The sequence below is a fragment of the Trichosurus vulpecula genome, chromosome 6 (genome assembly GCF_011100635.1).
Source record: "Trichosurus vulpecula isolate mTriVul1 chromosome 6, mTriVul1.pri, whole genome shotgun sequence".
Lineage (NCBI taxonomy): Eukaryota > Metazoa > Chordata > Mammalia > Diprotodontia > Phalangeridae > Trichosurus > Trichosurus vulpecula.
Window position 1 is genome coordinate 87,066,081 of NC_050578.1, and position 23,454 is coordinate 87,089,534.

General features: G+C 39.0%; 2 protein-coding genes across 5 annotated transcripts in view; one reads left to right on the plus strand and one right to left on the minus strand.

Moving 5' to 3' along the window:
- NPY5R (neuropeptide Y receptor Y5) overlaps positions 1-23,454 on the minus strand; it is a 176,926-nt gene that overhangs the window by 15,483 nt on the left and 137,989 nt on the right. For 2 of the 4 annotated variants that reach the window (XM_036762729.1, XM_036762730.1), the window contains exon 1: positions 591-665. Coding sequence is in view for 1 of the 4 variants with exons in the window: in XM_036762728.1 (XP_036618623.1) it covers positions 591-706; positions 2,317-2,335 (135 nt within the window). In the remaining 3 variants the exon portion in view is untranslated. Of the gene's footprint in view, positions 1-590; positions 707-2,316; positions 2,394-8,508; positions 9,769-23,454 lie in introns of those variants that run through there. The other 2 variants (XM_036762728.1, XM_036762731.1) reach the window with 2 other exon arrangements.
- On the plus strand, positions 12,818-15,340 carry NPY1R (neuropeptide Y receptor Y1). The gene is made up of 2 exons (XM_036762735.1): positions 12,818-13,531; positions 13,652-15,340. The coding sequence occupies exons 1-2, from the start codon at positions 12,836-12,838 to the stop codon at positions 14,096-14,098; spliced, it is 1,143 nt and encodes a 380-aa protein (XP_036618630.1). The 5' UTR covers positions 12,818-12,835; the 3' UTR covers positions 14,099-15,340.

The following is a 23,454-nucleotide window of genomic DNA, read 5'->3' on the forward strand; positions in this document are numbered from 1 at the left end:
AGGTCACAGAGGTAGTAAAAAAAACATCCTATCTTCTGGTTCTAAAGACAGCGCTTTTGTCGCTGATCCCAGCTGACCTTTTTAACTGGGATTTTGCATTTATACTGCAAAAAGGGGCTACTATCACTGAGGCGACTTCTATCAACCCTCCCTCTCTTCCTAGCGGAAAAAAACTGCTACCTGCGCTAGTAATGTTCTCGGAACTCTGACGCTCCCGCCCAGCTATCGCAATTGGTGAGTTTGAGGACTGGTGCTATCTTCCCATACTGGGAGACCTGAGAACTGGTTACTTCTCCAGCCGTCTCTCGCTTTTTCCTCATTTGCCTCCTCGGGCAGTCTCATCCCTCTTTTTTCCCCAGTTCTCCTTCTATCCTGGTCTTTCCTCCTGCCAGAGCCCAAACACCCGCCTCCGAACCGGCAGAGGGGTGGGAGCTCCTTCTGCCCCTCCCCAAGCAAAAGCCGTTTTTTCCCCGGCTGCAGTGCCTGGTTTCTCCCCCAGTGGTCCCGAACTCCCAATTCTACCACCTTCCCGGAGCCCATCTACCCAGCCTCCCGCCTGCCTGGAAGGTGGATGGCTGGTTGAGACTCACAGGAGACTGTACCTCGAAGCGCCCCCAGCCGCTCGCGAGGTCTTCCAGCTGCCCGGGTACTGGATCCAGCGTGGTCAATGCGCCTTCGCTCCCGCGCTCTCCAGGAGCGGAGACAGCTGGAAAAAAAGAAGCCGGAGAAATAGGTAGTGGGAAGGGAGGGGAAGGGGAAGGGGAAGAGAAGGAAGGAGAGGAGATGGTGGTGGTGGTGATGGTAGGAGAAGGAGAAGGATATGGGGAGAAAGACGAGGAGCAGGGGATGATAAAGAGTAGGGGGAGGAGGGGAGGGGGGAAGAGGGAGGATGGGAGGGGGGAAGAGAGAAGGGGGGAGGAACCAGCGGAGTGGAGAAGAGAGGACCAGGAGGAGGGAAGGAGGAGGCAGAAGGGAGGGGGGAAGAGGAGAGGAGGGGGAGGAGGGAAGGGGAGGAGGGGAAAGACGCACGATTTGGAAAGGTGTCACTGCGGACTCGATCTCGCTGCCCTGCCTGGGACCCCCAAGGACCCTCTTTGGGCTCCCCCTCTGCAGTTGTCACTTCCCAAATCCCAGCACCCTGCGGCTGTAGCCGCCGCGGCAGCCTACTCCTGAAAGCTTTGGGTTCTTGGGAGATGGTGATGACCCAGTCGCGGAGGAGCTGATGCTCCACTTATCCCGCTCGGGGGGTTCACAGGGTGCTTTTGGGCAAGGGGAGTTCAAGCCCTTCAGGTGGTCACCTCCCTAGTGTGACCAGTACACAGTGCTTGCCTCTGTATAGCGGAGCCAGGGAGTGTAGCTAACCTAACTTTTCGGGCCACTTGCATGAGAGGGCTGTTGTGTGCCCCCTCACGTCCCTCTGCCACCCCAGGGTCTGCAGAGGATACCCTCAGCTACTCTGTCCAAGACAGGATCCCCTAGTGCCTTCAGGTATCGAGAGCTAACGCTCGTGATTCAGACATTTTCTCTTAATTTTAAAAGCGCATCAATAGAAGGATCCCGCTTTCTGGTCTAAGCAACCGGGTTCAGGCTAGAACACACGGAGATGGGGTGCAGGGGTGCGTAAGTCATGCTTTGGTGAGGGTCCAGGGTCAGCAAATTGTTTGCAGATCCCTCACACTAGCGTAGTCCTGCAGAAAGTGCCTCCAAGGTGGGATCGAAGCTTGCCGGGACTATTTCCAAGTGCAAGTTTCAGGATAGGAAAGCCGGCACAAAGGAAAAGGACAGAAAAAAAAAAATGTAATTGGGGATTTCGCACCGGCCGGCCGGCTTTGAAAACTTGCCTCGCTGAGGGTTAGCCGTTGCGGCGAGTCCCGAATTGGCCGGGACTTTGGGATAGTGTTAATGTGCGTCGGCCAGTGCGCAAAATGAGGAGAGGGGTTGAGTATCCCAGAACCATAGGATTTATAGGTGAAAGGGACACTGGAGATCTTCTCTTCTCTCCCACATTCTACATTTGAGGAAACTGAGGCCAGAGAAGTGAAGTGACTTGCTGCCCTCTCCCAAGTAACGGGCGTCAGAATGTGGAGCCCCCTAGTTTTCCCCGTTAACTTTTACTAAGTGATGGCTGCTATACTTATGGTACTTAAGTTTTGGAGCTTGCTGTACACCGTATCCATATGTCATATGTATGTAAACTCGAGTAGGGAGGTCATGCTGGCGTGCTGTCAACCCCGGAAAAACATCCCCTGGGGAAAAATGCAAAGTCCAAAACCTTCTTTGGGGGCAATAAAAACTGCTGCGGCTACGCGTTCTTACCGAAGAGTCGTCGCAGCATAAGGAGTCTCTTGTTGCTTGGTTAAGTAGTTACCATTCCCCAGGTCATCTATGGGGACCTGTTAGATAAACCATGTAGAAAAATCCAACTTTATGATTTGGTATCTGATCAAACCAAAGTTGTGGGAGTGAACTTTTAATAAACACCCCTGCGTGGCACTCCCCCTCCCCCTTTTACAAAGTTTATTCCTATCTGTCTCTCCTGTCTCTCACAATCTTAACAGTCATAGATCAGAATTGGCAATGAGAGCTATAGGGGTTGGGGGGCTGACATTGATAAAACCACATGTAGCATCAGTGCTTGAAATGTATTCAAAGAGAAACAGTACCGGTAGTCTCTCACTAGATTAGACCGGGGATTCAGCTTGCAGCTTTCTATTGTCTATCCCCGGTCTCAGTATACTGCTTTCCCTTTCATGCAGATTTTTTTTTTCTTTTGGACTGTAATCTAATTGTAAATCTTTATGTCTTCCTCCCCTCCAAAATATGTAGCAAACATTCTTTAATATCCATTTGGAATTTTTTAAATCCCTCTAACTTCCCAATAAATTTCATCATAATCATCTAAAGAAAATACTCTCTATCATAGAAATTAGAATATTAAATCTATAAGTTAACATCCCCTCTTTCTCATGCAACTTTTATTTTGCTGGTATGAACCTTTAAGATAAAGCTACTGTTATTATTAATTAATTCAATTCAAATCAATCAATATTTATTAAGTGCTTAGTATATGCCAGGAACTGTGCTAACTAGAGCATTAAAAGGAAAAGGTCAACATAATGAAAATATAAATTAACTTACCCATTTTTCCCAACACAGAAACATACTTTTGAATAATTGAAATGATCTAACTTGTTATGCCAAATTAAATCTTTAAATAGACACTATAATATAGGTTGTTTATTGTACATAATGAATCAAACTTAATTCTTTTTTCAAAGAAACTTGAAATTTGTGAATTGCAAGAATATGCCAGGTAACTTTTTTCCTGATTTTTCCCCTGTGTTTCCTTGAGAATTGCAAGGAAAACCTTTGGCATTTGTAGAATTCATTTTGGAAAAGTTTTATATAGTGAAATGCAAATGAGAGAAAAGGTACAAAACTAATAATATGCAATTTTTCTGCCCTCTATGTCCACTCAAGGCTCAGAAAACTCTTATTTGAAAAATTAAGCTGAATCCTGTTTGTCCTGCAAGAAAAAAAGTAGGTAGCCCTTTCCAGATGTTCTGATTTCTCCTGAGACAGGAAAGTAAGCTTGGAAGATCTCTTATTACCTTTGAAGGTAGCTTTGGACCCTTAAGAAAAGTAGAAAATATTCTCAGTATTTTTAAATGCTATTCAACAAAACATACTCAAAATCCATATCTGGATTAAATTTATCAGTACCAGGGCCCACAGCTTTTGTCAAATATTTTATTGCATTTTAACACAACTTGAAGACAGAGACAGAAAGACCCTTATGTTTAGGGAGATTATGTGATCAGAAACTGGACAGAACAATATGGTACTCTGAAAATTATTTGGTAAGCTAAGAACTATTCCTAGAGGGAAAGTCTAGAATAATGGAAAGGAGCATTGAAAAACAGAAACCTGGGTTCCAATCCCAGATTCAATACTTACCAGTCTTATAACCTTGATAAAGTCATTTAATTTCTTAGACTTAGTTCTCTCATATGTAAAATAAGGGTTAAAAAGTCTTAGATTATTCACATAATATAAAGGGTATTTTAAAAGGCATTATATAAATTAAACTTCTACTATTATCCAATAATTTTACCATTGCCAAATATCCTCAGTACTTAAAAAAATGAAAAAGGCCAATGCAATAAGTAATCAAAAGATGGTTTTTTGTGAGACATTTTCTGTACTTACTCCTAGGAGACATAACAGTCTGTCTTATAAACATATATGCAACCTATCTTATATATGTAATTATAAACACATATATGTAACTTCTAAAATTGGCAACTACTGTAGTTTAGGAATGGATAGCATTTTCTGAAGACCTCCCCAAAAAGTACTTTAATTGCTTAGAATTATTTTTCTAAATAATTCAGTGTCAATTCTATGGATCTAACTGGGCACTACATATGTTGCATTATCTTCCCACCCCCCAAATAATAACCCAGCAAAAGTGGGTCTTAAGTAGTCTTAATCTTTTCTTACAACAACATAAAAATTAAAAATTAAGCACTGAAGAATTCCTATATATAATTTACAAATATTTTCATCCTTCAATCCCCTACCCAAAGGACATAATATTGGTACATATTTTATAATGTGTGCATACATACATGTGTGTGCAATAAAAGAGATTAGGGAGAGAGGAATAATCTATAATTAAGCCTTGTATTATCATATTACTCATGTTTCTCTCTGTATTAATATACATGCATATATTTCCTATACATTTTATACAAAAGCATATCAATATAAACCCATGTATATAAGATGAATCATTGTAATACTTTCTTCTTTAGAGTATGGGATTGGCAGTAGACTAGTTATTTGATGAAAAACAATACTTATTGGCTTTGATTTCTATGCTTCTTCTCTTTCTCTGCTTTTGCAAGGTATTTCTCTTAGATGAAATCCAAAATTTCTCTTAGATGAAATCCAAGCCTTAAAAAAAATTCCTGCTACTGAGCAGTTTTTTTATCAGCTTCCTTAGCCCACTAATTTTTCAAGATTCATATATATGCACATGTTTTTAAAAATTGGTTGCAAGTCTAAAAATTTCTGCCAGCCTAAAAATAACTTAACTATTTATAAGTAGCAGGAGAATTAAACATTTTTTTCTTTACTTTTTCTTTCTTTCTTTTTTTTTAGTTTTAGTTTTGATTAGACTACTAAAAAAAAAAAAAGGTCCTGGGCAGAGATAAGAACTGCTGAAAAGATAAGCCACAGTCCAAAGCTTAATATTGTTTAAAACAATTTGCACTTCCAGAAATACATTGAGTACATATGTTTATGTACTCATATCAGGCTAAGATCACATATTTAGAGCTGGAAGGGACCTTGGAAATCAGTTGGTTCAGTTCCCTTACTTTGCAGTAGATTGTGCACCTAATTAAAAACAAGCAGAAGACACGGTCCCCGCCTTTGAGGAGTTTCCAAGTACCATGGGGGAAAATAAGAGAAGCATATGAAAATGGCAAAGCTCAAAAGAAACAACAATGAAAATATATGTGAGATATATTGTATTATAAACAAGGGGAAAATACCTCTGTAAAGACATTCAGAATGAGCTCCTTGAGTAAGCAAAGCAAACAGGTCAGATTAATCTGGAATTTTGAAAAACTACATCTACCTAGTCATAATTATATTGCATTTTTGGAGGAGTAGTTTGGTACAGTGAATAGAGTATTGCAATCAAGAGACTTGAGGGTGGGATCTGACTCTTCCTGTTAAAAGGTGTGAGACTTTAGATAGATAAGTTGTCTGACCTTCCAGAATCTAGGTTTCTTTCGTAAATGGACCTAATATTTGTACTTCCTGCCTTGCAAGGTAGTTGTAAGGATCATATGGAACAGGCTAAGTAGTATATAAACAATGTTTCATAAATGTAGCAAAATGTTAGAAAGATGTAGGGTTTTGTTATTACTTTCCTCTTTTCATTGAGCACTAAATTGGAGTGACTACCTTGTAAGTTTCTCCCTGGCTAGTCCATTATGTGGCCAAGGGTGAGATCTCCATGATAGTTAGAGGTAACTTTCTTCCCTGCTTTGCTTCAATAAGAAGGGTTAAGTGATATTTGCCTTAAACAGAAAAAAGTAGCAAAGTTGAGTAACTGGACAGAGTTTAACTTTTGTATGTCCCAAAGCTATATCTAGTCCCTTTTGGGACTCTATTCTATTGGTACACAAGGTAGTCCACCCCCCAATCAAGGATGAATTTCTGTATGCTATTTAAATGGATATCCTAGGAGACAGTATCAATATGTATCTGTCGAGCCTTCTTCAAGGAGACTAGTTATTTGGTGAAGTTATTTGATGAAGAAAAAAAATATGTTGAGACTACTGAATAAATTCAAGGTCTTAATACTCTTTTGCTACCCATTCTAAAATTGAAAACACTAATTCAGGCACATAAAGAAAATAGGGGATAACCAAATGTATGGTTGTGAGATATTAAAATATTTAGCCATATTTTTTCTTAAAGTAAAGCCCCCTTTCATCATTTCGACTATAAATAAAACCAACAAATATTGTTTGGTCTCCCATATACATAAGGGAGATGCTTTTGAGGTTGAATATGTAAACATAGATGTGCTTGGTGTATCATTTTGACTCAATTAATTGATTGGTATAGCCATAGTAAGCAAAGTTAGTTAGAAAGTCAGTCAAAGCAGTTTTTGACCGAAGCAACCCAATCAGTTCAGGCAAAACCAGTCTAGAGAGACTCATCAACCATCCTCAGGTATATGATATAGCCCAGACTAGTTTCTACCATCAATAGCTTCTTCATTTGTGGTTTTCACTGCATAGGTCCCTTAACTAATCATGTTCCTGTATCAAAGCCTAACACCATTGTGGTCTTTCATCTCTGCAACAGAAATCCATCACTGACGCATTAAGAAAAAGTTGAAGGGAGAAATAATAGCTGTGAGTACAGTGGCAAACTTTCAATTAAAGTGGGCACAGCCCATCGTCAGTATAAATAAAAATTAGTTAGACTCTTGCCCAAGAAAGGACATTCAGGGAGGTCCTGATTCAGCTTAAAAAATGGCCAGCAAAAAACATAGACCAGTAGAACCTGAAGTTAATAGAGAAAATAAAACCTTCTTAATTAAGGGTATTAATGCCTACTTTGGCCTAATTCAGTCTAATTCTGCTGCACAAGGTTTGGTGGTCAGACTCTTATAAACTTTCTAAAGAACATACTCTCCAGGTTTATGCAGAGGTTTTAAAGTTTTCTCCTTCCCTTTGCAGAAGCACCGGGAGAGGTTTTTATTCAGTGTATATAGCTCCAGAATGTATGTTGCTATACCCTGTGGGGCTCCAGAGTCTGATGGAGGGTTTACCTGAATGTTTCTTTAGCTTTAAAGAAGTGAATAATCTGGCTCTAGAAGTAGAGCACCTATTTAATAGCCTGTTGCTTCTGAACTCAAAGTTCCTTATTTATGTTAACTCTCTCATCCCACCTCATGGTATATACAGATATGCTGTGTTTTTGGCATCAGGTTACTGAATTATTCTTACTGAACTAGTGAGAAATCTTCGGTGACTGATCTCTCTTGAGGATCATATTGCCTTTGGAGAAAGGAAAATGGATTTCAAAATACTTCAAAAGACTAATTTTCTCATGGCATGAATAATCTTTTGGTTTAATATATCAGTATCTCAATTTCCACCACAAAATTTCATTCAGAGAAAATCACATTTTAGTATGGGTTGTATTGCTTCCAAAGTTTAATGATGGAACCAATCTCTAACATCGATACTTCAGGAATAGAGACTTATCCATTTTGTTTAATTGTGAATGGAACTTAGAAATTCACTTTCAGTGAAATAGCAAGATAAGAACAGCACTGCAATGATTTCTCTGTGCCTCTCAACACCACTGAAATATCTAGAAAGTTAAATAATCACCGAACTGTCTTTTTGAACCCCAATTATTTATAGAAATATGGCAAAATATCATAAAAAGTTTCATTCTTAGTAAATAAGTAAATTACTTCACTTGAAACTTATACCTTGGAGCTGAAAACTACAGTTGAAATATGCTTGCCTTTTAATGATCGAAATTTGGGGTAAGACTGCTTCAAAACCTAGAAGCTATGAATTAAGGAAAGAAAAAATAAATGGAAGAGTAATGGAAGAATAAAAAATAAATGGAAGAGTTGAGCATCTAGTCTTAGAAAACTTAAGGGTCCCCAAATACATCCTTTTCTTTTTTTTCATTATCTATGAAGGTTTTTATGACTGTAACTAGGATTTTTTACCTGTTTAACCCTTGCCTGGATTTTTAAAGTTCCTATTTTATCTCTAGATTTATGTATTTTTATATTCACACATATTTGTACAAAATCATATTTTTCTGCTGCATGAAGATTTGTCCAATTACAAATGTATTTGTTGTACCTGAGAGATTCTTGTGAAAAATATACATACACACATATATGTTCATGCATGCATACACATCATTATCTACATAAAAAGATTTACTTACTGAAAATCTTCAGTACATCAAGGATGGGAGCTTTTTCCAGGTGAGCACAAATTGAAGTTCTTCCATGCGTTATTAATGAATATCATGAGATGCTTTGGATAAGAAAGGTCATCACCCAGGGGTCATGAACCTTCTGTTGAAGAGCCTTTATGAACTCTGTTAGTTAGGTAGGCTGGTCCTCCTAAGAGAGATCCAGAGTCCGAGACTGGGACCACAAGCCTTTCTACCTTGGAGGGACCTGGCTGATTTTGCACTGCACTGACTTAGTCTTTGAAAATATATACACAAGCTTAGAGAGTTATTTAATTATGAACTGGGCTTAAAAAGACAAGTAGGATGTCTTAGCAATGCAAAGCTGTAAGAGTCCCATATCTCTTGGAAACTTTTTTTTTTTCTGGTTTGAAGATAGAAGTGGAAACTTGATGTTAGAGAACCACTAAAATTGGGAGGATTTTTATAACAGAGCCAGCTTCTCAGAGTCTGGAAAGCCACTCTGGGCTGTAATGTCTTTATCAGCCAGCCTTTTCTGACAATTCGGTTTCCTAGTAGTTTGTTTTAGTAATAGGGCATTAGGGCTTCATTTTCGGCATGGCAGACACACATTATTTTGACTTTTCCTACTGGAATCAAGACTTGTCAAAAGCCTGCCGTGGTTGCCTCACTGCTAAGTCAGAGAAATTTCAGGTTGTCAACTAGGAGGGTTTTGCCGATTCAAGTGTCTTCAAAGTACAATCGGCTCGGTTCTCCTCAATACTTGGTAACTGTAGACCCCAGGAGGAGCGAGTTAACCCTTCCTGCGTAGAGAGGGATCCCTTCTATATACAGTGCTACCCCTCCCCCCAAAAAATAAAGCACCTATGCTAAAGGACAAAAATCAAGTTGGTGCCCTAACTTTGCGTCTAAGAGTGTGCCCTAGGGTCAATTCGGCCTTCTCGGTCTAAGGGAAAGAAAGATGTCTTGTCCTGGATCCACTGCCCTTACTTCCCAGGGTCCGGTGTTTTCTCGGCTAGGAAGTGGCGGTCACAGTGTGTGTGAGCGCCTTACTGACCTTGACCGAGAGGTAGCCTCGGAGAGCCAAAGGCGTTTGGGGCTCGACAGCCGAGGGGAAGTACGGTATGTAGAGGTGCGATTGCAAGCAAAGAAATCTTATTTACTATTATCCGTCTGACAATTCCCCTGGATTTTGCGGTCGGTAAACACTCTACTATGCGCATCAAGTTGCCCAGCTCTTCATAATTTCGGCCACAAGGTGGCATCGACCTGCAAACAAAATGGAAATACAGTAGAATTGATTAAAATCATAAATTTTCTTTCCAATAATTGCCTGGCTGTGTCTGAGTCGGGGGCTGTTGATGGTTTGTGCCCATTTCTCCTACGTGTATTCATGTATGTTCATATCTGACGACATAGTTTCTCTACTTAGTTGCAACTCTTTCAGAATTCCTAGGCAGCCCTCCCCCTCCCTGATATGTACTTTGAAGTGGGGTGTTTGTTGCGGGATCTTCTGGCACCACTGTTGGGTGCAGCATCATGCGATTCGTTGGCTAAGGAGGAGTTCAGCTTTAAGGGGGCGTTCCCAAGGCTGTCCATCAATCTCCCTTAGGCTCCCGAACTGAAGAAATACCCCCGGCTCCCTACTCCCTTCTCCAGTCCTCACCATCTTCTTCTCTTGGAAAGAGCTGGACAGATCTTCTTCAAGAGGAGGTAACTCTCCCGTCTCCCTTCAAAAGGGATGGATGGAGAGAGCGGGGCTGACGGGCGGGATAAGGAAAGGCAAGGCGGGAGGGGGAGAGAGTAGGAGACTGACGATATTTAGAGAACCGCCGCGGGATAGCTAAAGTGGAATGAAGTTGGGAGTTGGGGTCTCTTTGAGCCTTAACCTAAGGGTCTATCTGCCTTATTGCTTTTAGCTGCGCGTTGCTGACTCCCGGGCTCGGGGGTTCCCGACGCTGCTCTTGGTCCTGGCCAGGACCTGAGCTGTCCAGCCTGAAGGTTTGTGCAAGTTGTTCAAAATCTCTTCCGATCTCTGGGGGTGAGGAAGGGATATCAGGGGTGGAAGGACTTAGGAAAACACTGCCAGGAGCGATTAAACGGGGCTCTTAGTTTGCACTTCACTTTGCCCAAATTTCTCTTTTGTTTCTCTAAGACCCAAGGGCAGCATTTCCTGACTTCTTCTAGGGAAACTGAGTCTGTGGGCCTTCCCCTTCTAAGCAACTTAGCAAGTGTTTGGGTTGCGAGTGCATGGAGGGCGCTTTGGGAGCAACTTTGGTCACCTGACATCTATAGCGGACTTAGAGCTTGGTTGGGGAGTGTGTTGATGTTTCTAGAGATTTTCCTGAAGGCCAGTGCTTCTGTCTATCCCCATTCACCTCCACCCCACCCAGAAAAATTGTGTCCTCCTGAATGGTCCAGGTTAGCATTGGCACTGGGGATGCTATGAAAATGGGAGTGATATAACAGGTATATTTAGCCCAGTGGTGTTCTTTTCCAGATGGGCCAGAGGTGTTTTCAGGGTTAATCTTGGTCATGCAGAGAGAATTTAACTTTCCTTCTTCCCAGATCTGACACCCCTCCTGATTATCCTGTTGTCATTGGTGTCATCCCTGTCATCACAGAGACCTCAGCTCTCCAAAAAAAAAAAAAAAAAAAAAACCAGAAAACAAGCGCTCAGGTGAGTTGTCACCTGTTTTTACCTTTTGATGGGTGAGTGAATTATTTGTGCTCAATGTATTTGTTCTTCTTTTGGGCTGCTAAAGGGATCATGAAGGAAGAGAATAATGTGAGGGGTCGGGAGGCTGGTACTGTAAGAGATGTTTCTTTTCATTTTATGGCTTGAAAATGAATTGACAAATTTACAGGGTCTGCTGAAACAGTTTAATTTGTGTGGTGTGCATACAGGCAACAGGCCTGGAGTTTACAGAGTCCGAGGTTCCCAGATGGAGAATTATAATTTGTTAGATAAAGTTCAGTTGGTATTTTGTAAAATCTCCTCAAATTTCAGCTTCAAAGGATCATGACTGTCTATCTCTTTGTTTTTTTGGTTGCTACAGTAAATACTTGTCTTTTTTTGGTTGTTCATAATCAACTGTCAGCTGAGCTGGTTCTCCCTCCTACAATGAAGTAACAGACTATTATATAACTAATACAGTAGCCCCAATTTTGCACACTAATTTATTTTTGCTGTTATCTTTTCCTTTCCTAAATAAGTAAACGGTGAACTGTCCAGCTTGGGTATTCATTAAAAATGGCCCCTGTAAAATTCAGGATGACTTAGCAACTTGTGATTATAAGTAATTTTATTTTTAAAAATTTTAAATTTTTTATTTCCAAGGGATTAATTACATCATGGAGTTTAATTGATTTAAAGTCATGGATTTTCATAGAGCTTCCCACCTCCCTCCATTTCCCCACCCTGTCCCTATTTCTCTTGTTTGTTTTCCCCTAAATGTATATGTCATTTTCTTACAGGAAGGTGAAATATGTCCCTTCCCCTCCCACTCTTTCTGCTTCTCCTGATAATTCTCTCTGAAATTATCCTGAGTTGAAGATTCACCTTTAACTCAGTATCGGTGTTGATTTAATCAGCAAGATGGACAAGTGCTAAAAGGTACGGTATACAAAAATGTTCTCATTGATACACACTTTCATTCAATACAAAAAAATAATTATTGACCACAGAGCATGCCACATACACTTTCCCTTTTACTGACAACAATCATAATAGGTAATAATATACTTTATTTCTTCCACCTTTACCATTTTCCCCTCGAGATTTAGGATCATAGATTTAGGAAAAAGGGATCTTAGAGGTCAAAACCCCCTCACATTACAGATGAGGAAATGAAACACCGTAGAAGTTTAGTGACTTGTCCAAGTTACACAAGATATAAATGAGACTTGAACCCAAATCCCAGAATCTACTGTACCAACCATTAAAGCAACTCATACTAATAAAACCTAACAAACAAACAAAAAGAAAAGGTAGCATTATGGCCTTTGTCGCACCCCCTGCCCCCAAAGAAAAGGAACACAAACAATTAGTGTGCAAAAGGCAAACTCCTGTTTGAAAGAATATGGGTGCAAGTATTTACATGATCTTGGTTTACTTAAACACTGACTCTAAAAAAGGGGGGAGGGGGAAAGCAGAAGACATTCTTTGGCATGACTACCAAGCACAAAATCCAAATTAGTAACAAATTTGTACACTTTCTCTTTACAGGTTATGCAAAGTTACTGAGGAAAATGAAGAGCTCACAGCCAGTTTTTGTAAACACACTTTACATTAAGATTGAAATTCTTTAAAGAAAGATAATCAATTAGTGACAAAATGAATTACACATTTTTTCCCTCTTTTTTCAATGAGTCATTTCTTAACCATACAGACACCCACCCCCCATATGCACCCATTGAAGAGAATAAATGCCGTGTACCTGTAACCATGGTATTTACAATGGCATTAGCTTATGGCATTGTCATACTCCTGGGGGTCTCTGGAAATCTGGCCTTGATAGGAATCATCCTAAAGCAAAAGGAGCTGAGAAATGTGACCAACATTCTCATTGTTAATCTGTCCCTTTCTGACCTTCTGGTATCATTTGTATGTCTGCCCTTCACTTTTGTCTACACATTAATGGATCACTGGATCTTTGGTGAGGCCATGTGCAAACTAAATCCTTTTGTGCAATGTGTCTCGATCACTGTCTCCATTTTCTCTTTGGTTCTCATTGCCTTGGAGCGCCATCAGCTTATAGTCAACCCCCGAGGATGGAGACCGACTAATGTCCATGCATTTTTAGCAATTGCCCTGATCTGGTTCCTCTCTGTGGCTGCCTCCCTGCCTTTTGTGATTTATCAGGTGCTGACTGATGAGCCATTCCACAATGTCACTGTCCCAACCTTCAAGGACAAGTATGTTTGTTTCGATCTGTTCCCATCTAATGTGCACAGGCTATCTTACACCACTATTCTCTTGGTGCTGCAGTACTTTGGGCCTCTGGTGTTCATTCTTGTCTGCTACCTTAAGGTAACAAATACTTTTATCCTCTTAACATTTATTTTAATCTACATTTTCCCTTAATTCTACTAAATGGGTCTTTAACCTGAGCTAAAAAACATTTCTATGTTTTTGTTTCGTTTCCTATAGATCTATATTCGACTGAAGAAGAGGAATGACATGATGGACAGGATCAGAGAGAACAAGCATAGAGCCCAGGAAGCCCGCCGGATCAATGTGATGCTTTTCTCCATTGTGGTGGCCTTTGCCATCTGCTGGATGCCTCTGACCATCTTTAACACGGTGTTTGACTGGAACCACAAGTTGATCTCCATCTGCCACCACAACCTGCTGTTCCTCCTGTGCCACCTGACGGCGATGATTTCCACCTGTGTCAACCCTGTCTTCTATGGATTCCTTAACAAGAATTTCCAGAAAGATTTGCAGGCTCTCTTTCGTTTCTGTGATTTCAGGTCCCGTAACGAAGACTACGAGACCATCGCTATGTCCACCATGAATACGGATGACTCCAAGACATCTCATAGGCAAGCCGGTGGTGAGGCCTCCCAGGCTCCTGGGGAGGAAGAAGAGGTCTGAAGAGGATCTGAAGTGGGTGAGGGTTACAGAACCCAGGTGACAGCTGTTTTAACACCAAGCACAACCTGTCACACAATTCTGTAACCCTCTCCTCCTCTAGGATGTGTGGCTTTGCCTAGATTGTCTTGCTGTTTTGGTTGTGGCTGTGATGGCAGTTAAGATCAGAATGTTCAGACTTTGGATTTACTTGTATCAGCTGTTTCTATCCAAAGTCTCAATACTTACGGTTGTGTAACATATTTGTGAAACAAACATAGGAATATATAAGACATAGATTATATTTACTTCAATGGAATATTTAACAACAACTTGATTATCAGCATATATAGTAATCATATACTACTCTCATTAGTTATTCTGCACCCTGTAAAGGAGAGACAGTGGGCCAACCGAAAAAGAGTCCATTAACTTTGGAACTGCATAGACTACTGGATAGGAGATACAAAGTCAGCATTCAGAATGTGAAGGGTTTTTTTTTTTTGAGAGAGAGATTATTTCTTGCCAGTTCAGACTGGTCTTTGTACCCACCTAAATATCCATGACTTTAAAAGAAGATTTAATTTGCCACTAATTGACTAGAACCTGATGTAACATTGCATGTAAATGAAAACTAAACCATTTCTCAGCTGTTAGCCTAGAAAATTAAGACATAAACATATTAAATGAAAAGCCATTTCCATAACTCAAGACTATTTTGGAACATGACTCAAAAGTTATTCAGGGTAATTAGAATAATACCTAAATTATTGTAACTACAAATAATATACAAGCATATATATTTGAATGGAAGAGATTACCTCCAGTAGAACCTGTTTGGTTTTTGCTAAAAAGCCTAGAATGTTACAAAATCATATGAAAGGGTGCCTACTTTACATTGAAACACCAAGTATCATGTAACACTAAGGGACAAGTAAAGGACCCCGATACAGTAATTCAATCGAGAGTATATGATAACTAGATAAAATCCATTGAAATTCATCATATCTTGTGTGCATTTATAAACAATATACTCTATTGAATGTTAAAGTGGCTATGTTAACAACTGATAAATATATACTCAATAGATGTATATCTAATTAATATATACCTAATTGATGTATCTCTATGTCTAAATGACTATTAAAACTAAGAAATAAAGAATCTAAGAAACTAGTACATCAAGAAACCAAGAAACATTTACTTGGAAGAACACACGTCCTAAGTTAATTCTACAGCCAACCTATGAAACATCAAAGAGTTTGGTTTGGAAATCTTGGACAGTTCTTCTAATAAAATTGATGTTGCATTGACTTAGCAGTTTGTCTCTTTTATTCTGATAACACTTTATTTTTTTCTTTCCCTAAGGAATACGAAATTTCCTTTTTTTCAGAAACACACTAATCTCACTTTCTGAAGTTTCCATAGGCCCTTCCCTTTATCTTTATCTTTTCCAGAGTCAACTCTGTTTTATTATATAGCATTCATTTTCATTCTAAACAACATAGCCATAGTAATGTGGAGAAACTATATATCCCTTTATGCCATAATGACTGCGGAAACTTTCTTACCCCCCATAGAGAATGATCGAAGTCTGATTTGTCTGATTTTTAGATAAAACATTGGCTAATTTGATATAAAAATCCAATACTGACTTGGACATGTTGATTCTGGCAAAGCATGTTAGCATTTGCCCCTACCAAAGCCTAGAATTTGAAAGTATTTAATATAGGTATAATTTAAAGTAGGAATTCCTTTCTTTTCTCTGGTAACAAGTTGCAACTTGAGTGTGACACTTACAATGTGGCTACTTCTTTGTCAGCTCACTTGTGGGCATGGTCACTTCTAGGATTCTCATTCCTAGTTACACATTGTAGGCAGCTAGCTCCTTAATTCTGAACAATTAACTACCAAATACTTCTCTTTAATTCAGTGGCTGTTGATTAGCCAGTAATAAAGTATAAGGACTTAGTAGATTCATCAATGTACTAGAAAAAATTAAATATGATCAAGATTTTTATCAGCTCACTATTATGAGAACCCTTTACAGTTGGAAGACATTTCATTCACAACAATCTTGTGAAGCAGGGAAGAAATGAGAACAGTGACTTACCCAAGTAAGGTGCCCTATATATGACCTACTTGGGAGAGTGAAAACTAGCAGCCTGATTTTTCCTCTTTAAGTCTAGTGTTCTTTCCACACTAATCACAGGTTATCAGAGGCAAAGAAGAAAATACCAAACTTCAGTAATAATCATTTACATTGATAGTGCCTTCCCAAGTTAGAAGATTTGAATAAAAAAGTTTTGGGGTGTTCACATTCCTCTCACTTTAATATGATATGGATTGGATGGAATGGTCACTGAAGTCCCTTATAATTTTCCAATTCTGTGATTCTATAATAATCATTACTAGCTATTCACAGTAGGTTTGAAATACATTCTTAGTGAGAAAACCTATATGAAAAAGTGTGCTACATTTTCTTTTACATGACTCTCCTTTACACAAATATTTGTGGGCTTTAGGCAATACAGGAAAAATTAAGGCAATTTATACTTTGATGGTAATAAAAGGTCGTCAGAATAAATGTTTGTGTTTACATTTATGTTTACATGAAAATAGTAAGGCCTAATTTAAGCCGATAAATGGAAAAGATTTTAAAGTTAAACTGCTGCTTCTTTGTGTTTGGGGGCTATCTGAATTCGAATTGGCTTTTCATTCAACTTAGAGCTGAATGAGTAAGGGCATAGTTGTCATCCTCATTGGAAGCTTTCTGTCATAAGCAAGGGTAATCCTTGAATTCTTTGGAGTAGCATCATGTCCTGTTCCTCCACCTTTTTTATTCACTGCTCTATGACCCCTTTCCCCAGTAGTATGCCAAAGGAACAGCCTCAAGCTCATGAACTGAGATCCAGTGAGTTTAAAAAAAACTTACTGAGATTTCTCTGCATGATTTGGCCAACAACATTCCTTAATAATATTAAGAAACAGCTAGAGATTGAGACTGTTTTCCTTCCATATGATATATAGATATAGATAGATAGACTTTTTTTTCTTTATGTTCAGCCCTGTGGGGAAACTTCCTCCACGAATGCAGAAAGGCAACACCTTTTTAGAAAATTGCCTGAGGTCACACAATCAGTTTATGTCAGAGACTAGTTCATGTGAATCCTGGTTTTCCTGATTCCAAGGATGGTTCTTTATATCCTATACCATGCTACTTCTTCTACCAGCTTAACCAGAAACAACGTAATAGGATTTTGTCTTAAAATGTTCATTCTCCCAGTTTCTTGCCTAGAAAATTCACAGTTTAACATTCATTTCTGATTCTCCAAAGTAGCATGAGTGCAATTCTAAATGGAACAAGGAGTCCTATGAAGCCCCAGAAGCTTCTATTCAATGGAGTTTGCTGTTTAGTTCAGTCCAAAAAAGTCAGTGAAATCTATCAATGAATCAATTGTGCAATCAACAAGCATTTATTAAATGTGTACTATGTGCCAGGCACTGTGCTAAGTGTTGGGAATACAAAGATAGAAGCCATCAAGGAGTTTACATTCTAACAGGAGAACAATGGGCACATACACAAGTATATATTGCATAGGTTTAAAATACAAAGTGGTTCTCAGAGGGGGTGCACTAATAGCTAGGACGATCAGGAAAGACTTCTTGAAGAGGGTGGCACTTGAGCTGAGTCTTGATTCCAGAAGGCAGAGGTGAGGAGAGAGTTCATTCCAGGCTTGCAGAACAGCCATTACCAAGGCACAGAGATGAGAGATGATGGGAGATGGAATATCCTGTGTGTGGAACAGCAGGGAGGCCAGTATCTCTGTATCACAAAATGTGAGGCAGGGGATGAAGGGGAAGAAGACTGGGAAAAGAGGAAGGGGCTGGCTTGTGAAGAACTCTAAGTGTCAAACAAAGGAAATTATGTTTGATCCTTAAGGTAAAGGGGAGATACTGGAGTTTGTGAAGTGGCGTGTCTGTTTATGTGTTTGTATAGGAGGGAGACATGATCACACCTGCACTTCAGGAAAATCATTTTGGTAACTGTGTGGAGGGTGGATTATGATGGGAGAAGTCTTAAGATAAGAGAATCTAGAGAAATACATGTTGAGGCTTACAGGAAAGGAGGAAACAAGCATTTGTTAAATGTCTACTATATGCCAGGCACTGTGCTAAGCACTTTATAAATATTATCTCATTTAATCCTCACAACAACCTTGTGAGATAGGTAATACTATTATCTCCATTTTATGGATGAGGAAATTGAAGTAGGCAGGAGTTAAGTGACGTGCCTAGGGTCACACAGCCGATACATGTCTGAGGCTGGATTTGAACTCAGGTCTTCCCAACTCCAGACTCAGCACTCTATTCACTATACTCCGTAGTGTAACAGCTAAGAAAAAAAATACATAATTTGTGTGTGTGTGCACACTCGAAAAAGAGTTAATATTCTTTTTTATTGCTATTGTAATTTATATTACTATTATGACTATCAGTGATAACAAACTAACCACAGCCCAAGACAACTCATTCCATATTGGGACAACTTTAATGGTTAGCAGTTTCCTCCTCATGTTAAGCTAAAATCTGCCTCCTTGGAACTTTTATATTTGCTCCTTGTTCTGTCCTTTCAGACTAAGCAGAATAAATCTAATCCTTTCACATGATAACCTTTCTTTCACATTTGAGGACCACAATTATGTCCCCCATATAAGCCTTCTCTTCTCCAGATTAACTATCCCTAGTTTCTAAAACTGATTCTCCCATGACATATCACTGTCTATCCCATTATTCTACTTGCCCTCCTCTGAATGTACTCCAGCTTGTGGACACACAGAACTGAACACAAACTCCTGAGGTGGTCTCAGAAGGACATAGTATAGTCAAGGACAGTTGCGTACCTAATTCTGAATCCTAGGCTTCTCTTAACGCAGACCAAGTTGGATTGGACACATATTACATATCATATTATCACAATGAGTCAATATATCACACAGTTGACTCACTTTTGACCTTGCAATCTAGTCAATTATAATCCCTATGTCTTTTTCCAATGTTAGTTCTGTAGCTCACCTTCCCTGATACTCTATTTGTGAGGCTGATTTTTTGACACAAATAAGACAGTATGATGTAGCAGAAAGTCCACTGGGTCTGGAGTCAGAGAACCTGGGTTCAAATTCATGTCTCTGATTCTTACTACTTTGTGATTCTTGGGTGACTCCTATGACCTCCTTAGATCTCAGTGTCATCAGTTATATAATGGGGGAGGGGAGTGACTGACATGGCCTCTGAGCTTTCTTCTAGCTCTTTGTATTTATCTTTACCAATTTCTTTCATATATGTGGGGGATCTTTTTGGATATTAATTTTTGTCATCTGTCAGTTACCCTCCCAATTTCACTTAATCTGCACATTTGAGCTCTATGTTATTTATGCCAAGTGATTGATTAAAAAAAATACCTGTTTATCAGCTAGGGCCAAGAACCAACTCTAGTTGAATTTCTCAAGAGATTCATCTCCAAGGTAGCATCAACCTATTATAAATTTCTCTTTGGGTCTGATTTGGGTTCTGAACCCACCTAACTGTACCTAGCCTATATCCTTTCATCTCATACATAGGATAAAATGAAAGTCATTAAATTCTTTATCAAAATCTAGGTATATCTGAAGTATTTTCCTGATCTATAATCTAGTTATTCAAATAGAAAATGAGGTTATTCTGTTATGACGTTCTTGCCCAAGCTATGCTGGCTTTTTAGAGATTACTGATTCCATTTCTCATAACCTATTAATTTAATAATGCATTTTAGACTTTTGCCAAAAAAATTGAAGTTTTCTGACTTCTTCCCTTTTCTGCAAATCAGGACCTTCCATTTCTGTGGTATATCTTCTATTCTCCATGAGCTTTCCAAATCATTCAGCAATCATATCTGTCAATTCCTTAAGCATCCTAGGATAAATTTATGAAGAGTAACTAGGAATTCTCTAACCATTTCCTTTACTTAGGATATGAACTTCCTATTAACCATTTTTGTTCTACCCTTCCCAGTTAAAAGGTCATTTTCCTTGGATGAGAAAAGAGAAGCAAAATGGGATTGGAATAATTCTACCTTCTCACTATTGTCTTTTGCCTCATTTCTTACTGAACTTACTGAATAGGCGTTGCCTCAGAGAAACTGAGATCTGGGAAAGACATTAGCTTAAAAGGACAAGTTCTCCTACTGCATCTGGGGTCATCTCCAGTCATTCTGACCTATGTCTGTCTTGCCACTGGACTCAGATGTCCCTGGAGGAGAGAGCGAGGCTGATGACTTTGCAGGGCTCTGCCTCACTTAAATCCAATTCATTTGCAAGTTAAGATATCACCATCCTGATTTCATTGGTCCTCTTCAAGAACAAAGCACAAACAACACTCTATCCACTAGATCAGAGTTAAACTCTCCAGTGTAGCTAAATCAGATTACAATGTAATTGGGAAATGTTTAACAAAATAAATAAAAATAATACAATATAACAGATAATGTTAATTTTTGGTTTTCTAAGGCATATGTAAGATCCATTTCTATTTGAGTTTGATACCACTGCACTAGGCCACCTAGCTGTCTAATATATCTAAAGTTCCCCTTCATTATTATATCATATTTCCCAAGGAGGCTTATAATGTAGTTCTTGAATTCCTCATCTATTTTCTCCACCTAATCTTTAGTATTTCTCCATAATAACACTACTTTTACTTCTGTTTCCAAGGATCCTCATCCACATTCTATGCTATTCTCAGGTCATTCTGCATATCATAAAATACCATTTCATACCCTTCCAAAGTCATACCCTTCCAGAGTCCTATTTCAGTCATGAATCGCATTCTACCAAGTCTCAGAGATACCTATGAGGTCAAATTTACCTCCTTACATTAAAGCCTCCAGTTGATAAGTTTATTACCTGTATTTTGTGTATTTGCATTTACACTTTTAAGACCATGGGTTTCATTGTTGTTTTTTCCTTGAATATTATTATCTGTAAATTGCTAGTTGTTTCTACTATGCTTCTTATAGTATATTCACTGTGGTACTCTGTGAACTCTCATACTGTATCTCTGGGATTCTACCATGACTGAGTTCATTCATTTGGTTATTTAACAAACATTCATTAAGCTTCTAAGGACCTTACCTTCACCTGCCAGTCTAGTAACCCTATCTAAAATGAAATGTGATTTGTCTCTTACCACTTTTTGTTAATGAACCTATGCTGGTTCCTAACAATCATTGCTTTTCTTTCTTTTTCTTTTCTGAGTTCTTGCAAGCCATTTATTCATTCCAGAATTTTTCTAGGAATCAACATCAATTTCATGGACTTATTGTTTGTAAAATTCACTTGTTTTTCCTTTTTGAAAATTAGGGAAATCTCTAATCCTGTAGCACTTTTTGCATTCTACATGATTCTTCAAATATAACCAATATATTTAAGTTCCTGAAGACCACAAGGGTATAATTTATCCAGAACAGCTGGCTCAAAGTCATTTAGAGAACTCAGGTGCATTCTTGCTACCCCATCATTTATCTTGTATTTAAGTTCCTTGAAATAAACATGCTCTCTTCTCTCATGAATATACATAAAAGTCAAGAGTCCCTTTTAAGATTTCAGGGCTACCTTCATAATGTAGGACCACTGTATTTTCAGTTACATTTTCATTTTAGCTCTTGGATATAGAAAATATCTTTTCTTTGGAATTAGTAAAAAGAAAAAAGAGGGGGGAAATGGCTCTCATACTAGGAAAGCTTGAATGTAGTCCCACATCGATGCAGATAAATGTACTCTTTTTCTACTTCACCACTCTGACTGAACCCTGAAAATGACATAATCCAGTCCTTCATATTATCTCATCCTTTCCATAAGGAAATGCAATTCCATTGCTCTGTAAATATTGTTGAATAGTTTGTGGGTATGTAATTTTCCAGTCTAGATAATAAGTTTATCAATAGTAAGAATTTTATCTTCAATCCTTTATATTTCCCCCACAGTATCTTTACAGCTCTGCATAAAAGACAGTCAAAAGAAGTTGTTGCTTGTCTGAAAATGAAGAGTATTCATCCATCTATTCATTAACCAAACCTTTTAATTGATGAGACTCTGTAAATTATCAGATATGAGAGTGAGGGAAAGACAAGTCTCATGGATGACACTAAGGATAGCAACTTAGGTAAATGGAAGGATGGTAGCATCTTTAACAAAAATGAGGAAGATTGGAGTAAGGGTGGGTAGAGGGGAGAAGTTGATGAGTTGTTTTTTTTTTCCTTTTTTTTTTTTTAAACATGGGATCAGGTTGAGATGTCAGTGTAGCATCCAATTAGAAGTCCAGCAGATGGTGGGATAAACGGGACTGGAGTTTAGCAGAGAAATTATGACTTCATGTATAGATTTGGTTATCATCTACAAAGAGATGATAGTTGAACCCATTGGAGTTGATAATACCAGGAGGTACAGAGAAAGAATATTTAAGGACTCAGGACAGAGCTTGAGGAAGCACCCATGCTAAATGGGCCTGAGAAAGAAGATAAGCCAGGAAAGAGAATTGAAAAGAGTTAGAAGTAGCAGGAAAATTATGAGAATATGTGAAATCAAAGGAAGATGGAGTACCCAGGAAAAGGAATTTATCAACAATGTCCTAAAATTGAAGAGCAGTCAAGTAGAATGAGGACTGGAGGCAAAAGGCCATTGGCTTTAGGAAATAAAATATCATTGTAACCAAAGGGGAACTTTCATTAGAGTGGCTGGAGTCAGAGATCCAATTTAAAAGGGTTGAGAACTAAGTGAGAAGTAAGGCAATGGAGACAATGAGTTTAGACCATCCTTTCTAGAATCTGTTTGTGGAAGTGAGATGAGATGTAGGATGCTTGTTTTCAGAGATGACGGCAAAGTTAAGTGAAATGACTTTTTGTTTGGGATGGGAGTATCTGGGCGTGTTTCTAGATAGCAGGGAAGGAGCTAATGGATAAAGAGAAATATTGGAGATGGGGGGTATGTGTGTGTCGGGGGGGTGAAGCAAAGGGAAGAGACAGAGGGGCAAAAGAGAGATAGAGAAACGGGGAGGCAGAAGGGGTAATATATCAAGGGCACACATAAAGGTGAATTTACCTTGACAAGAAGGACCACCACATCTTCAAAGTTTGGAATAAAAGAAAAAAAGAAGTGTAGGGTAGGTGGGGTAGGGTGAATGTATATAGAGGGGCTTTGAAATGTGGAGTAAAACAAAAGAAGATGCTCATGGCAGATCTCTTTTCATTAAAGTAGGAGGCAAGAGCTTCAGATGAGTAGGAAGGGGGAGAAAGTGGCATAAAAAGTTTGAGCAATTGTGGAGAGTTTGAGAGAGTCAATCAGGAA